Genomic DNA, 16,616 nt, shown 5'->3' with positions numbered 1-16,616 from the left:
CTGCCTCCTCATGTGCTGCGCCACTACCTGCCTCCTCCCATGTTCTGTCACTGCATGCCTCCACCTGTGCAGTGTCACTCTCTGCCTTCTCCTGTGCTGTGTCACTGCCTGCCTCCTCCTGTGCTGTGTCAATGCCTGCCTCTTCTCTGCTGTGCCACTGCCTGCCTCCTCCTGCGCTGTGTCACTGCCTGCCTCCTCCTGTGCTGTGTCAATGCCTGCCTCCTCCCGTGTTCTGTCACTGCCTGCCTTCTCCTGTGCTGTGTCACCTCCTGCCTCCTTCTGTGTCGTCACTGCCTGCCTCCTCATGTGCTGCGCCACTGCCTGCCTCCTCCCATGTTCTGTCACTGCCTGCCTCCACCTGTGCAGTGTCACTCTCTGCCTTCTCCTGTGCTGTGTCACTGCCTGCCTCCTCCTGTGCTGTGTCAATGCCTGCCTCTTCTCTGCTGTGCCACTGCCTGCCTCCTCCTGCGCTGTGTCACTGCCTGCCTCCTCCTGTGCTGTGTCAATGCCTGCCTCCTCCCGTGTTCTGTCACTGCCTGCCTTCTCCTGTGCTGTGTCACCTCCTGCCTCCTCCTGTGTGGTCACTGCCAGCCTCCTCATGTGCTGCACCACTGCCTGCTACCTCCCATGTTCTGTCACTGCCTGCCTCTTCCTGTGCTGTTTCACTCTCTGCCTCCTCCTGTGCTGTGTCACTGCCTGCCTCCTCCCGTGTTGTGTCACTGCCTGCCTCCTACTGTGCTGTGTCACTGCCTGCCTCCTCCTGTGCTGTGTCACTGCCTGCCTCCTCATGTGCAGTGCCACTGCCTGCCTCCTCCTGTGTTCTGTCACTGCCTGCCTTCTGCTGTGCTTTGTCACTGCCAGCCTCCTCCGATGCTGTGTCACTGCCTGTCTCTTCCTATGCTGTGTCACTGCCTGCCTATTTTCTGCTGTGTCACTCACTGCCTGCCTCCTGCTGTGCTGTGTCACTGCCTGCTTTCTCCTGTGCTTTGTCACTGCCTGTCTCCTCCTGTGCGGTGCCACTGCCTGTCTCCTCCTGTGCTGTGTCACTGCCTGTCTCATTCTGTGCGGTGCCACTGCCTGTCTCCTCCTGTGCTGTGTCACTGCCTGTCTCCTCCTGTGCTGTGTCACTGCCTGTCTCCTCCTGTGCGGTGCCACTGCCTGTCTCCTCCTGTGCTGTGTCACTGCCTGTCTCCTCCTGTGCTGTGCTACTGCCTGTCTCCTCCTGTGCTGTGTCACTGCCTGTCTCATTCTGTGCGGTGCCACTGCCTGTCTCCTCCTGTGCTGTGTCACTGCCTGTCTCCTCCTGTGCTGTGTCACTGCCTGTCTCATCCTGTGCTGTGCCACTGCCCGTTTCCTTCTCTGCGGTGTCACTGCCTGTCTCCTTCTCTGCAGTGTCACTGCCTGTCTCCTCCTGTGCTGTGTCACTGCCTGCCTCTTCCTGTGCTGTGTCACTGCCTGTCTCCTCCTGTTCTGTTCCACTGCCTGTCTCCTCCTGTGCGGTGTCACTGCCTGTGTCCTCCTGTGCTGTGTCACTGCCTGCCTCCTCCTGTGCGGTGTCACTGCCTGTGTCCTCCTGTGCTGCATCACTGCCTGCCTCCTCCTGTGCTGCATCACTACCTGCCTCCTCCTCTGCGGTGTCACTGCCTGTCTCTTCCTCTGCGGTGTCACTGTCTGCCTCCTCCTGTGCTGTTTCACTGCCTGCCTCTTCCTGTGCTTTGTCTTTTGTACTTAAATGCCATACAATTGACCTTTTCCTTTTCTTTATCTCAACAGCTATTGAATGCCCAAAACCACAAACATTTGAGGGTGGAGAGTATTTCCCAGTTGCAAAAAACTACTATATTGGTGCTATCCTAACCTTTGAATGCTGGGGTGGATATAAAATGGTTGGTCCCGAAAGCCGCACATGCCAGGCAAATGGAAAATGGAGCGGAAGAACAACAATATGTGATGACAACCGTAAGCTCACGTGTCCCATACCTATTCCTTGTGTTGAATATGACTGACTTGGCGGTGCTGATGTACTAGCAACTGGTGATGAGCAAATGTTGCCATTTTCTTTTCAACATAATAGTAAACAATTTACAAGAAATGAGAAAATACCTTAAAGGGAACATGAAAAAAAGAGTATTTTACTACCCTGCAGCCCCCTGCAGCCGCCCTGTACCTGAGCCGTCATTCCACAATCCTCCAGTCCCCACCAGTGACTAAGTTTCGCGTTTGGCAACAGAGCCAGTCATTGGCCACTGCGGCTGCGTGGCCCTGGCCGCACGCGTCCTCTATTACACTCCGCCCCCGAGAGCGTCCTGTGCATGCGCAGTACGACTGGCTCGGCAAATGGCTCTGTCGCCGAAAGCTAAACTTGGTCACTGTGGGGCCCTGGAGTATGGCTCACCTATCCGCCGTGTGGTTCTTCCAATCAGGGATGCTCTCCGACCTCAATCATGAGTAATTACGAGTGATCACTCGTGAACCAAATGAGGTTTAATTACCGCAGGCGTGCAGCGGGGATTGGAGGGGTTATTTACCCATAAAACAGCATCCTCCCTGCGCTCCAAAGTGGTCCATGTGTCCTATTAGTTGTGTCCAAGCCTCGCCGCCGTCACTTCCCCCTTCTGGCTTGAAAGAGGAAGTGACGGCAGCGAGGCTTGGACACAACTAATAGGACGCATGAACCACTTTGGAGCGCAGGGAGGACGCGCTGATTTATGGGTAAATAACCATTTCATCCCCCGCCACACACCTGCTGTAATTAAACCACATTTGAATCACAAGTAATCACTCGTAATTCCTCATGATAGAGGTCGGAAAGCATCCTTGCCCGTCAGCTGCTATTTTGTTCATGGTTAGCTGTGTGATGTGAGGACATACAAGAAAAGACAAGACAAATAACATTTATATCGCACTTTTCTGCTGGCGGACTCAAAGCGCCAGAGCTGCAGCCACTAGGGCGCGCTCTATAGGCAGTAGCAGTGCTAGGGAGACTTGCCTAAGGTCTACTACTGAATAGTTGCTGGCTTACTGAACAGGCAGAGCCGAGATTTGAACCCTGGTCTCCTGTGTCAGAGACAGAGCTATCCAGCCACACTACACTATCCAGCCACACTACATGACACTACACGACACTACACGACACGACACTACACGACAAGGTACTGTAGCACATACCTTACTTTATCACTAGAGGCCTCTAGTGTTACGCCACACAAGCAGGGCCGGTTGAAGGGGCCCCGGGGCAAACTGGCGTATGGTGCCCCCTGCCCACCTTCCCCCCACCATTACCACACTGCTTCCCGGGGCCCTGCAAGTGTACTTACAGCACTAATTACCTCTGTTCCGGTGGGCGGGCAGCAGCTGCGCATTCCGTGCACTCTCAGTCTCATGATCTCCCTCCCACTCTATGACCCGGCGCGTGTTTACACATAACACGCCGGATCATAGAGTGGGAGGGAGACAGCGTGGCCTGAGAGTGCATGGAATGTGCAGCCGCTGCCCGCCCGCCTGGACAGATATTTAATTAGTGCTACGATTACACTTGCGGGGCCCCAGGGAGCAGTGCCACTGATCGTAGCAGGGCCGGCGGGGGGTGGGGGGGCCCTGCGGAGGTTGGGGCCCCGGAGCAATTGCCCAATTTGCCTCTGTGGCAGCGCCGGCCCTGCACAGAATCATCTGGGGACCCGGGAGTGAAGAGAGAGAAAGCAGACAGTCGGGAGAGAAGACACCAGAACTGCACAATGAACGGTGAAAGAAGACTCTGTGTCACTCACTGCAAAATCGATTGCTGCTAGGGACGTGCTCCCGATCCGCCACCAATCGACTAAAATCTTACATTCTGCGTAATCAACCAATTTTGGCCGAAGATTGATTTGCAGTGTTTCTATCAAATAATCAAATTGGCCAGATATTGATGCAAAAGAATCTATTAATGTATAGCTATGTTTATTCTTTATACTATGGATGGATTCTCAAACTACTCATATGTGGCTAAACCAATATTTTATGTAACTCACAATACTTTTATGATCTCTCCAAACAGAGGGTTATTGTCCTAACCCCGGTATCCCTATTGGGGCTACTAAAGCCGGCACATCCTACAGAATTGAGGACAGAGTGAGATATCAGTGCCAAGATGGAAGTATGTTTGGATCAAGCGAAAGGGAATGTCAGGAGGATAAAACCTGGTCGGGAAGAGAGCCATCTTGCCGAAGTAAGATGACAGAAAAAGATTTAAACCGTGGTTACAAAGTTACATAGTTATTTGGGTTGAAAAAAGACATACGTCAATCGAGTTCAACCAGAAAATAAAGTACAACACCAGCCTGCCCCCTCAATTATATCCCATTACACACATTTATCCACATTATAATTATATGCTTTATGATCCAGAGGAAGACGAAAAAAACTTTTACAAGACATGGTCCAATTAGCTCCAATAGGGGCAAAAACATCCTTCCCGACCCCAGATCACAATCAGATAAAATCCCTGGATCAAAACAACCGGGAATTACCTAGTATTTATAGCCATGGATGTCTTTCAAAGCAAGCAAAGCATCTAAATCCCCTTTAACCTCCTTGCCGGTCTAATTCCGCCAGCAAGGAGGCAGCGCAGCACTTTTTTTTTTTTTTTAAAATCATGTAGCGAGCCCAGGGCTCGCTACATAATAGCCGCTAAGTGGCGGCATCCCCCCACCCTTCGGCGATCAGAGTAAGCAGGAAATCCCGTTCAGAACGGGATTTCCTGCAGGGCTTCCCCGGTCGCCATGGCGACAGGGTGGGATGACGTCACCGACGTCATCGACATCGGGACGTCACAGGGAATCCCGATCCGCCCCTCAGTGCTGCCTGGCACTCATTGGCCAGGCTGCGCAGGGGTCTGGGGCGGGGCGACTCGGCGCGGCGGATAGCGTCGAATCGGCGGGTAGCGACGGCGATCGCGTACTACACGCAGCTAGCAAAGTGCTAGCTGCGTGTAGGAGAAAAAAATTATGCAAATCGGCCCAGCGGGGCCTGAGAAATCCTCCTGCGCAGGTTACCCCGAGCTGAGCTCGGGATAACCGGCAAGGAGGTTAAGGATACCCGAGGTGACGTGACATGATGAGATAGACATGTGTATGTACAGTGCCTAGCACACAAATAACTATACAGTGTTCCTTTTTTTCTTTCTCTGTCTGAAAGAGTTAAATATCAGGTAGTTAAGTGGCTGACTCTGTCCTGACTCAGACAGGAAGTGACTACAGTGTGACCCTCACTGATAAGAAATTCCAAATATAAAACACTTTCCTAGCAGAAATTGGCTTCTGAGAGCAGGAAAGAGATAAAAAGGGTCAATAGTTCATAGATTTTAGCTCTGGCATACGTCAATGAATGTGTCTTTGAACACAAACAATAAAACAGTTAAAACTTAAAAAGTAGTTTTAAACATAAAATAAAACCAAGGAGTATCTTAAAAAATTCTCTTTAGGAGAAGGAAGATAGATACAATCATTTATTTCATTAGTTTATTTTCGCCTCGGGGATCCTTTAAATGTTTACTAAAGCCCCCCAAAAAATTAGTTTAACTCACCTGGGGCTTCTTGCAGCACGGTAAAGTCATCCTGTGCCTGCGCCGTCCTTCTGAGACCCTCCAGCGAGCAGTGGCGACCTCCTCCAACCTGGCCAGTTGGAGGCTACTGTGCATGCACAGCCCGCTTTAGAATTCCTTTAAACGCAGATAGAGAATTTGACATAACTACGGTACTTCCTGTGGTAATACATTCCATAATGCAACGAGGTTCACAGACAGGAGACTGTCAGGGCCTAGGTCATGACCTCACACTGTGGGAGGGGTTTCACCACTATATCAGCCATACAGACCCTCCTGGTGAGCTTTTAGAGAAAAGGTAAAGATTTCTCATGGGAAAGGGGGTATCAGCCACTGGTTGGAATGAAGTTCACTCCTTGATTAACGTTACTCTTTTGGTTGGCCAATAACAGTACAATGTCCCAAACAATCGGCCATATGAATGATTGGATCAGGTAGCATTAATGGTGCTTATTTACGACAAATGATTGTTCTAGCAATTGGATTGGTTACCATTTTCTCCTTTGTGGAAGGGAAAATGATCCTTTCTGATCACTTTCAACAATTGGACTGTGGATCGTTCAAGTGATTGTATCGTTAATGAGCACCTTAAAGCCCCATCTACAAGATACAATTTTTCGTGCTATTCGATCGGATCAAATTTGATTGCTCAATTAAATCTGACATGTCCGATCGGGATTCGATTCGATCGGTAGTGTAATCGATTTGCCATTGTTTTGCAATGACATTCGACCACACTATCAAATCCCGATCGGACATGTCGGATTTAATCGATCAGTCGAATTTGACTCGATTGATTTGCACAAAAAATTGTATCGTGTAGATGGGGCTTTTCAGTAGGTTATAAAAATCTAACCAAGAAACTACGGGATATCAACCAAATAATTATCCTAGAAAAATAAATGGTCATATTGCACAAGGAATAAGGGAGCCTAGCATACATTCAAAGATTAACAATTTATTATTATATCTGCATACAAAAACACCAAAGACATTATAAAAATGCCACCCATAAAATTCCCTGTGGTGACTAAATGAAATGCCCTGTAACCTGTATAGATAATCAGCAGTCCTGGAGTGCACTCCTTTTAGAACCAGCGCTGTGTCTCATAAATAATCTTCAGGCCCATTTAGAATTCCAACAACAGTAAAAGACAGCCAAATAGGTTGGAAGGAAAATCTTCATCCTCTACCCGTGTGCCAATTAAAGGCACGCCTCTATATGATACATATATACGTGCGCATTACAGCCACTGTTGTGTCAAACCTCTCAAACCTCAGCTGGCAGCAGCCACTCAGGTATTAACTTAGGCGAACTCACGTGACCCAGCACGGCGCTCTGCTCAAACCCCTCTGAGGAGAATTGGAGACCCGCAATGTTTAGCCATGTTGTAAGCGTTGTTGTCAGCGGGGAAGGCTGCAGATAGGCGTGCTGTATGCTTAGCCGACAACCACGAGGCGAGAGGAAGCGCACGGAGGCACGGGGAGTCTGCAGCCTTCCCCGCTGACAACAACGCTTACAACATGGCTTACAACATACACAAAGTAAAGAACAAATATGACGATGGTGATAATAGTAGCAATAGTAATACCCTGTCTTGTACATGTCTTCTGCACAGAATGGTATGCCTATGATACTCCAGAGGAAGTTAAGGAGGATTTTGCCTCCTCTCTTGCTGAAACCATTGAGTCTTCGAACCCAAATAGAGTTGAAGGTATGAAAAAGATCTAGTTAATATCCATTTACTATTTCCCTGTTGTTGACATCTGTTATTACTTTCCAGAAACTATGCTGGGTTTTCAAACTTTTGTTCCTGGAAATTTTAATCTATTCAATTTTCCTTCTTTAAAGTAAAAAGTGCCACTAGGTGATGCTTACCTCGGGAGGGGGAAGCCTCTGGATCTTAAAGAGCCTTCCCCATCCTCCTCAACAGAAACAATGTAGCGCTGGATCCTCCGCATCTGCACAAGCACACTAGTGGCTTTCCCACAGCCTCCGGTGGAAATAGTTGAACCCAATTGGGCATGCTCTACTGCGCAGGCGCAAGCCGTCTTCCAGTAGAGTGGACCATATAGGACTCGGCTATTTCCACCTGCTGGAGCTGGAGTGGAGAGTCGCTAGTGCACCTACACCAAGCCCCCCAAGTGTCCTGAATCCTGTGGGACTGTCCCAATTTGGTGGGCGCTACCGCTATCCTGTGCCACCCCCTTGTGTCCCGGTCGCCTGAGCAGAGAGGGGGAAAAATTATCGAGGCGCTGCGGGGCCGGCATCACATTCCTCCCTCCCTTCCACTGACTGTGTCCTCCTGTGTACCCCCTTCTTGCAGAGTAAGTGTGCGCAGTGGAGCAGGCTGTCATCTTACCATTTATCCATGCATACCGGCAGCCAGCTTCACTGTGCTTCCTGTGACATCACAGGAAACAGGAAGCAGACAAGAGCCGGCTGCCAGTACGCGTGGATGAATGGTAAGATGACAGCCCGCTCCGCTGCGCACACTTACTCTGCAAGCAGGGGGGACATGGGGGGGGACAGTCGGAGGAAGGAATGGATGAATCTGATGCAGGCCCCGCATCCCGCATTAGCGTGGCTGGAGCCTCGATCATTTTTTTCGCCTTCTCTCCTGTGGCACCCTCCTCCCCACCCAAGGGCACTTTCCTCCCCACCCACATACGTTTCCGTATAAAATCTTTATAGTAAGCGTGACTAGGGGTGCCGGGGTGTGGTTAGGGGTGTGGCCTAAGTGTCCCGCTTTCTGATTTCAAAATGTTGGGAGGCATGCTACACAGGCAGGCAAATGTAAATATTATTGTGCCTACTTGTTTGGAGTTGCCACTTGCCAGTGCTGGATTGGGCTGGCTGAGGGAGACAGGTGAAGCCTTATTAGGATTGAGAGGCTTCCCCCTCCCGAGATCGGTTTATTTTAAGCTGTTGATAAGATGTAATATTATTTGACTGTGTTAGCTTATTTTAAAGGGACAACAAGTGAGACGTGAATGATGAGACGGTTGATCCAAATTGAATTATTTATTATTATGCAACTGAAGAAAGAAAGTTCTTATAGATAAAAAAAAGTAACAAAATATCTTAAATTGCAACTTTTCTAGGCAGCATTTATATAGCAGCATATGTCCCAACCAAGGGTGTACTTAAGTGCTGTAAACTAAATGTCCGTTGTTCAATCAGTGGATAAATTAGGATCCAAGGTACAAAGAATTAAGGTGCCCATATACTTGTCAATTTTAATAAAACGACAAGGAGATGAGCGCTCCTATGGTGTATTACCCTTTTATTTACAATCACAATAATGCACAATGCATATACAAGAAGATACAGACATTCAGGCAAGTGGAAATCTCAACTAACCAGCATGCCTGTTGGATAACGGGGACCTTTTTGTGGGGGCTTTGTGGGGTTGCTGGCAGGCAGGTAAAATACTTACTGAGCCTCCAGCGATGTCTAGCAACCTTCCCATACCTCCTTGCGGGCTCCTAGTGGCTTCCGGTGTCCATGTACGCTGCTGTGTCACCTGAACCAATGCAGGTCAGGTGACATGCCAAGTTAGGTGCATGGGGGAAGCCGCAAAGGCTCTTAGAGCCTGCAAGGAGGTACAGGAAGGCTGCTAGACTTCACTGGACACTACACTAACCCTACTACACCTCCAGCACACAGCATTACACTTCACTACACTAGCCCCTACTACCCCACCAAGTATGCTTCAAAGCATTACATTTCACTACACTAACCCCTACTACCCCACCAGCTATGCTACACAGCATTACACTTCACTGCACTAACCCCTAATACCCCACCAGCTATGCTACACTGCACTACATGAAACTAATCACTGCTGCCCCAGATTCCAGGGGAGGCTCTTGGATGAAAAATGGGACAGGAGCAAAACTATCATTCTGCAGTATTACATACAGTAGTAAAAGATGGGCACAACATTTCGGCTTCACCAACCTTCCTCAGCTGCCTAACCTGTAATGAGGACTGATTAGCCTTATCAACCTGTAGTTAGTGTTGGGCGAACAGTGTTCGCCACTGTTCGGGTTCTGCAGAACATCACCCTGTTCGGGTGATGTTCGAGTTCGGCCGAACACCTGATGGTGTTCGGCCAAACCGTTCGGGTTCGCCCGAACTACTAAATGCCCGGCTGAACAGGGCCGAACAGGGCCCCTGTTCGGCCGAACAGGGCCCTGTTCGGCCGAATACCGCCCCCCTATGGGGTCGCAGGCATAGGGGGGGAGCATGCCCCGATCGCGGGGGGGGGGGGGGTCGGAAATTCCCCCCACCCCCTCCGCTAGCGCTCCCCCCTCTGCCCGCTTCCCCATAAAAAAGTTGGCGTAAAGTTAAATATTACCGGTGGTGGCTGCTGCAGTGGCTTGCTGGCAGTGGTGTGAATGAGGAGGAGGAGTCCGAGTATGACGCGTTGAGGCCAGGCAGCGGGCGGTTCAGCGGTAGTACCCTTGTGGTACTTCCGCCCTTTCTCTGACCTCACGTCCTCTACGTGATGACGCATACGAGGGTACGCGTCACGCGTACCATCGTATGCGTCATCACGTAGAGGACGTGAGGTCAGAGAAAGGGCGGAAGTACCACAAGGGTACTACCGCTGAACCGCCCGCTGCCTGGCCTCAACGCGTCATACTCGGACTCCTCCTCCTAGTCCTCACTCACACCACTGCCAGCCAGCCACTGCAGCAGCCACCACCGGTAATATTTAACTTTACGCCAACTTTTTTATGGGGAAGCGAGCAGAGGGGGGAGCGCTAGCGGAGGGGGTGGGGGGAATTTCCGACCCCCCCCCCCCGCGATCGGGGCATGCTCCCCCCTTATGCCTGCGACCCCATAGGGGGGCCGTATTGCGGCATGTTCGGGTCCCCATTGACTTGCATTGAGTTCGGGGTTCGGGCCGAACATGCCGAACATCTGGCCCATGTTCGGCCTGTTCGGCCCGAACCCGAACATCCAGGTGTTCGCCCATCACTACCTGTAGTCCACATACCCTAAATGTTCAGACACAATCTTAATGGCACATATTGTGAAAAAGTCAAGTAATAAATGAGAGCACTTTGATTCACAGAAAACAGCGTAAATTTCCATGGGCGCCAAAACATCAAAGAGGACAGGGCCAAAACAGTATTGTTGATTAGGGATGCTCGCTCCGACTCTGTATTTCCGATCGGTAATTGAATTTCCGCATCGGAATTCGAAAATCAGTAATACAAGTGCGGTAGGCGGATTTTCGCAGAAATTTCAGCGGACATTTCCACTGACTTTGACATTGATTTTCTCAAAAACTACAAGATCTTTTTGAAAGATTTTTTTCCCTCTTGTTCCCACTCTTCTGCTTAACCCCCTTGCCGGTCTAATTCCCACCGGCAAGGGTGCAGCGCAGCACTTTTTTTAAAATGTATTTATTTTTTAAATTATGTAGCGAGCCCAGGGCTCGCTACATGATAGCCGCTAAGCCTCCGGCGATCAGCGTAAGCAGGAAATCCTGTTCAGAATGGGATTTCCTGCTGGGCTTCCCCGGTCGGCATGGCGACGGGGCGTGATGACGTCACCGACGTCATGGACGTCGGGACGTCAGAGGGAATCCCGATCCACCCCTCAGCGCTGCCTGGCACTGATTGGCCAGGCTGCGCAGGGGTCTCGGGGGGGGGGGGGGGGGGGCGGCTTGGCGCGGCGGGTAGCGGCGAATCGGTGGGTAGCGGCAGCGATCGCGTACCACACGCAGCTAGCAAAGTGCTAGCTGCGTGTAGGAAAAAAAATTATGCAAATCGGCCCAGCTGGGCCGGAGAAATCCTCCTGCGCAGGTTACCCCGAGCTGAGCTCGGGATAACTGGCAAGGAGGTTAAGATACTCTGAAAATGTGTGTTTCTGGCACCTACGGTGGATTTTCCTATTAACCACTAAAGTCGGTGGCCATTGTCTGCAATGTAAAATGCGGAGAATCCCCATTACCGAATTTCGGTATGCCGCTGACTTTAGAGGTTAATAGCAAAGCCCCTGTAGGTGCTAGAAACACCAAATTTTCAGAGTATGTTAAGCAGAAGAGTGGGAACAAGAGTGGAAAAAATTGTTAAAAAAAAACTTGTAACAAACCAGAAAAAAGATCAGCCATCCTAAATCTGTGTCGTAGAGAAAGGGCGGTAATTGTATGCCTGCAGGAAACGCATTTTAAAGAGACTGTGTAGCAAAAATAAATCTCGCTTTAGAGCTCATAGTTAGCAGGGGCATGTGTGCCCCTGCTAAAACGCCGCTTCACCCCCAAACCCACCCCCGCAAACCTTGGTCGTAGAGTTGGTCGTAAATCTTGTCTTCCTGGAGGCAGGGCTAACGGCTGCAGCCCTGCCTCTCAGCGCGTCTATCAGACGCGCATCGCCGCCTCTCCCCCGCCACTCTCAGTGAAGGTAGACAGAGGGGCGGGGGAGAGGCGGAGGTACGCGTCTGACAGACGCGCGTGGGGCAGGGCTGCGGCGGTTAGCCCTACCCCAATGCGGAAGCGCTCCCCCGCTGTACGGAGGGGATTTGGGGTGAAGGGACCCCCGTTAAGCCGCGGGATAGCGGCGTTTTAGCAGGGGCACACATGCCCCTGCTAACTATGAGGTCTGAAGCGAGATTTATTCTCGCTTCAGACTCTCTTTAAAGGCCCTACAGCCCCAAGAATGTTTGATATGTACTACAAAACAATATATAGGAGTGGCCTGCAGGCATCCAAGATCAAGGGAACAGCAATCCTAGTGGCAAAGGATGTGCCATTTGTATTGGGGGAGGAATATGCGGATCCGCAAGGTCGGTTTAATTAAATAAAAGGACAATTATTCAATAGAACAGTGACAGTGGGTTTGTATTATGCGCCAAATGCCAGTCAGGCAAGAACATTAGAACAATTTCTGAAAAAAGTTGAGGTGTTCGCAGAAGGATGTATTATTATTGGTTCGGATTTGAATGTAGCCCTGGATCCACAGATAGACACCTCTGCTGGTAAATCGACCATTCCTGGTGGTATACAAAGGAAGAGTAAAAGATTATTGCATGGACTGCAACTGGTGGATGTTTGGCGCATATGCAATCCCACTGCGTGAGACTATACATATTATTCTCAGGTACATAATAGATATTCTAGAATAGATTATGTTTTTGTTTCACACGATTTGCTTTCTATTTCGAGGTCCCCAAATATAGGCCCTATAACACTCTCAGACCATGCACAAGTATCGGTGGAATTGAGGTGGGGAGAAAAGGTTAAGGGCCCAATGGTATGGCGCTTGAATGGCGCATTATTAAGGAATGAGGAAGTGACCCAGAGGGTGCGGGAAGAATTGGAAAGCTATTTCCTTCTTAATTCCAGGGGCGAGGCTTCGGATATGACGGTCTGGGAGGCCAATAAATGTCATATAAGGGGTATTCTGATACAAGAAGGAGCCAGGAGAAAGAAAGAGAGAGATAAAGAAATCAAGGTTTTATTGGATAATATAGCAGAATTACAAACATAAAAAAGATAAAAATGAGAACATATTGGAAGAATTAACTAAGGAAAGGAAATGTTTGGAAAATCTCCTCTTAAAGAGAACCCGAGGTGGGTTTGTTGAATATTATCTGCATACAGAGGCTGGATCTGCCTGTACAGCCCAGCCTCTATTGCTATCCCAAACCCCCCTAAGGTCCCCCTGCACTCTGCAATCCCTCATAAATCACAGCCACGCTGCTGACAAACAGCTTGTCAGAGCTGGCTGTGTTTATCTCTATAGTGTCAGTCTGCTGCTCTCCCCGCCTCCTGCAGAACTCCAGTCCCCGCCTGCATCCCTTCCCTCCCTGCTGATTGGAGTGAAGGGACGGGGTCAGGGACCAGAGCTATGCAGGAGGCGGGGGAGCAGCTGAGACTGACACTACAGATGTAAACACAGCCTCACAGCATGGTTGTGATTTATGAGGGATTGCAGAGTGCAGGAAGACCTTAGTGCGGTTTGGCATAGCAACAGAGGCTGGGCTGTATAGGCAGATCCAGCCTCTGTATGCAGATAACATTCTTTAAACACACCTCGGGTTCTCATTAAGTGTATGGCTACCTTTTATGAGTATGGAAATAAATGTGGTTCATTGCTGGCCAAATCCCTCAAGAGACAGCAGAAAAGTAACTATATAGCATGTATTAAAAATACGAAGGGAGAGAAATGTTACAAGTTGGAAGACATAGTTGGAGAATTTCAGGAATATTATAAAAAACTATATAATCTAAAAGGGTCAATGCATGAGAGAGATATGGAGGTAAAGAATAGGAAGATACTGGATTATCTAGGAGAAAGTGGAATGCCCAGACTGTCAGATGAAGAGGCCTCGGCCCTGGAATTCCCTATTTCACTACAAGAGCTAAAATTAGCAATTACACAGACACCAACAGGAAGGCCCCCGGACCCGACGGGTTTACAAGTGAATATTATAAGAGGTTTGGGGATAAAGTGGTGGGACATCTGGTAAAGGCAATGAACAATATAACAGATGAGGGGACACAGAGAGGGTTTTCCCCCCGTATGTTGGAGTCCTTTATATCGGTACTGCACAAGGAGGGAAAGAACCCCACACACTGTCAGAGTTACAGGCCAATTGCCTTGTTAAATGTGGATGTCAAACTATATGCAAAGGTATTAGCTAATAGAATATCCCCTTTGATAAATAATCTCATACACCCAGACCAAGTGGGGTTTGTTAGAGGTCGGGAGGCAAGAGACAATACTATACGGACTATTAACTTGGCCCAATGGGTGACAGCCCACTCCAACCCTGTCATGTTTCTATCTACAGACGCTGAGAAGGCTTTTGACCGGGTGGAGTGGGCCTTCATTGAAGGGGTACTGAAATATATAGGCATAAAGGAGAACATGGGAAGAAGGATCATGGCACTATACTCAGAACCAAATGCGAGGGTAAGGGCAAATGGGGTCTTATCGGACACGTTTGGTATAAAGAATGGGACGCGACAGGGGTGCCCTATGTCCCCAATGATTTTTGCGTTGACATTGGAACCCTTCTTGTGTAGGGTTAGGCGGGACTCCAACATACGGGGCATTGAAGTAAGGGGAAAATTGTACAAGGTGGCAGCATATGCCGATGATATGTTGTTTTATCTTGTGGATCCGCATATTTCTCTCCCAAACTTGATGTGGGAATTTCATGATTTTGGTTTAGTCTCAAACTTAAAAATTAATTTTGACAAAAGTGAGGCAATAACCTGGGGGTTGGAGGAGCACCAGAGGAGCCTGTTGAAGGAGAATTTCTCGTTTAAGTGGCCAGATAAAGCGCTGAGGTACCTGGGAGTGAAGATGATGTTTAATTTAAAGGATTTGGTATTATATAATTATTACCCAATGCTGGAACAAGTAAAAAAGGATTTAGAGTCCTGGGACCAACCAAAATTTTCATGGTTTGGCAGAGTGGCTATAATTAAAATGAATATTCTTCCTCGGTTACTGTATCTGTTCCAGGCCCTACCCATACCAGTGCCATCTTGTTTTTTTTATAAATCTAACCAGTTGCATTAATAGATTTATAAATAGGGGCCAAAAGACGAGAATAAGTTATAGACTACAATCAGCAGGAAGGGAAAGGGGGGGGGTTGGCGGTACCAAATTTCAAGTACTATTATGAAGCCGCGATATTGACAAAAATAGTAGACTGGCATAAGCATGCAGAAGAAAAAAGATGGGTATCTTTAGAGGAAGATATAGCGGGATGCCCTCTGACAAAGTTACTGTGGACTTCAGAGAAAAATAAAAAGAATATACAAGGCAAAGGAATAGAAATTATAAAATACACGGTAGGGACCTTTGAAAAATATAGGGTAAAGGAAGAGATTTCCCCCTGGCCAACGCCCGCTATGCCAATACTGGGAAATAAAAATTTTCCTCCAGGAATACACCCAAGTAGTTATCCAAATTGGAGGGGAGAAAAGGAATTAATAGCCCGAGATCTAATGATTAACGGAGAATGGGTCCCCTTGCAAGAATTGGAAAGGAAGGGGGAGAGGAGAACACTAGATGAATGGAGCCACATCCAATTTAAATCTTTTTTGAAAAGATGCGGTACTAAAGAGGCCCTGAGCAGGAAAAATACCCCATTTGAAGAGATGTGTAGGGGAAGGGGCCAACAAAGAAGGACCCTTTCTAAGATATATGCCTTATTGAATGGGACAGAAGACCCTGCGGTCTCAGTGCGGGCTGGTTGGGAGAAGGACCTGGAAAGACCATTCACTGATGAACAGTGGAAGAAAATAACTAAAATGGCAGGCAAGTCATCTATATCTACAAGGGGCCAGGAAGCAGGATATAAGATATTTGCTAGATGGTACCTCACCCCGGAGAGGCTGAGTAGGATGTTCCCAGGTACCTCAGCGCAGTGTTAGAGGTGTGAAAAGGAAAAGGGAGACATATTAAATATTTTTTGGGGGTGCAAAGAAATACGAAAGTTCTGTGAGGCAGTGAAAAACTATACTTCCCAAATAACAGGAGAGGAACTCCCTGATGACCCCGCCTTTTTTCTACTGCATAGCAATGAATGGCCATCGGGGAAATATGGGGGGTCTTTGATGGGGGTCTTGATTAATGCAGCAAGGACCCTCATAGCAAGGCACTGGAAATCGACACAAGGCCCAAGTGTCTGGGAATGGTTTGTGGAACTGGAAAGGGTCTGGAAGATGGAGGAATTAACTAGTTTTGTACATGGAGATACAGGGAGACATGAGGAAAGACAGAGGCAATGGTTCGAATTCAAAGCCTCAGATGAATACGACAGAATGAGGAAGAAATCAGAATGAGATGAGACCCCTGGGGTTTTGATGGACAGGAACTAGGAAATAAGGAGAAGTTAAAGTAAGAACGAGACGGACTGACCCTTGGGGGGGGAGTGAATGGAGGCTTGTATGGTGGGAACTGGCACGTGCGTGTGGGGGTTATAGGAATTTAAGATACGAGAAAGGTCATATAAAAGACACAGTGCTATAAACTAATATACATGGTGGAAGGTATGACA

At 48.7% G+C, this 16,616-nt stretch overlaps 1 protein-coding gene across 1 annotated transcript in view; it reads left to right on the top strand.

The window, feature by feature from the left end:
- LOC137528776 (complement factor B-like) overlaps nucleotides 1-16,616 on the top strand; it is a 219,292-nt gene that overhangs the window by 34,444 nt on the left and 168,232 nt on the right. The window contains exons 3-5 of the mRNA XM_068250347.1: nucleotides 1,774-1,959; nucleotides 4,037-4,207; nucleotides 7,201-7,296. Coding sequence (XP_068106448.1) covers nucleotides 1,774-1,959; nucleotides 4,037-4,207; nucleotides 7,201-7,296 — 453 coding nt within the window. The remainder of the gene's footprint in view (nucleotides 1-1,773; nucleotides 1,960-4,036; nucleotides 4,208-7,200; nucleotides 7,297-16,616) is intronic.

Source organism: Hyperolius riggenbachi, chromosome 8, assembly GCF_040937935.1.
Source record: "Hyperolius riggenbachi isolate aHypRig1 chromosome 8, aHypRig1.pri, whole genome shotgun sequence".
Lineage (NCBI taxonomy): Eukaryota > Metazoa > Chordata > Amphibia > Anura > Hyperoliidae > Hyperolius > Hyperolius riggenbachi.
Note: the sequence above shows the minus strand (reverse complement) of the source record. Positions and strands in the feature narration are given on the sequence as shown.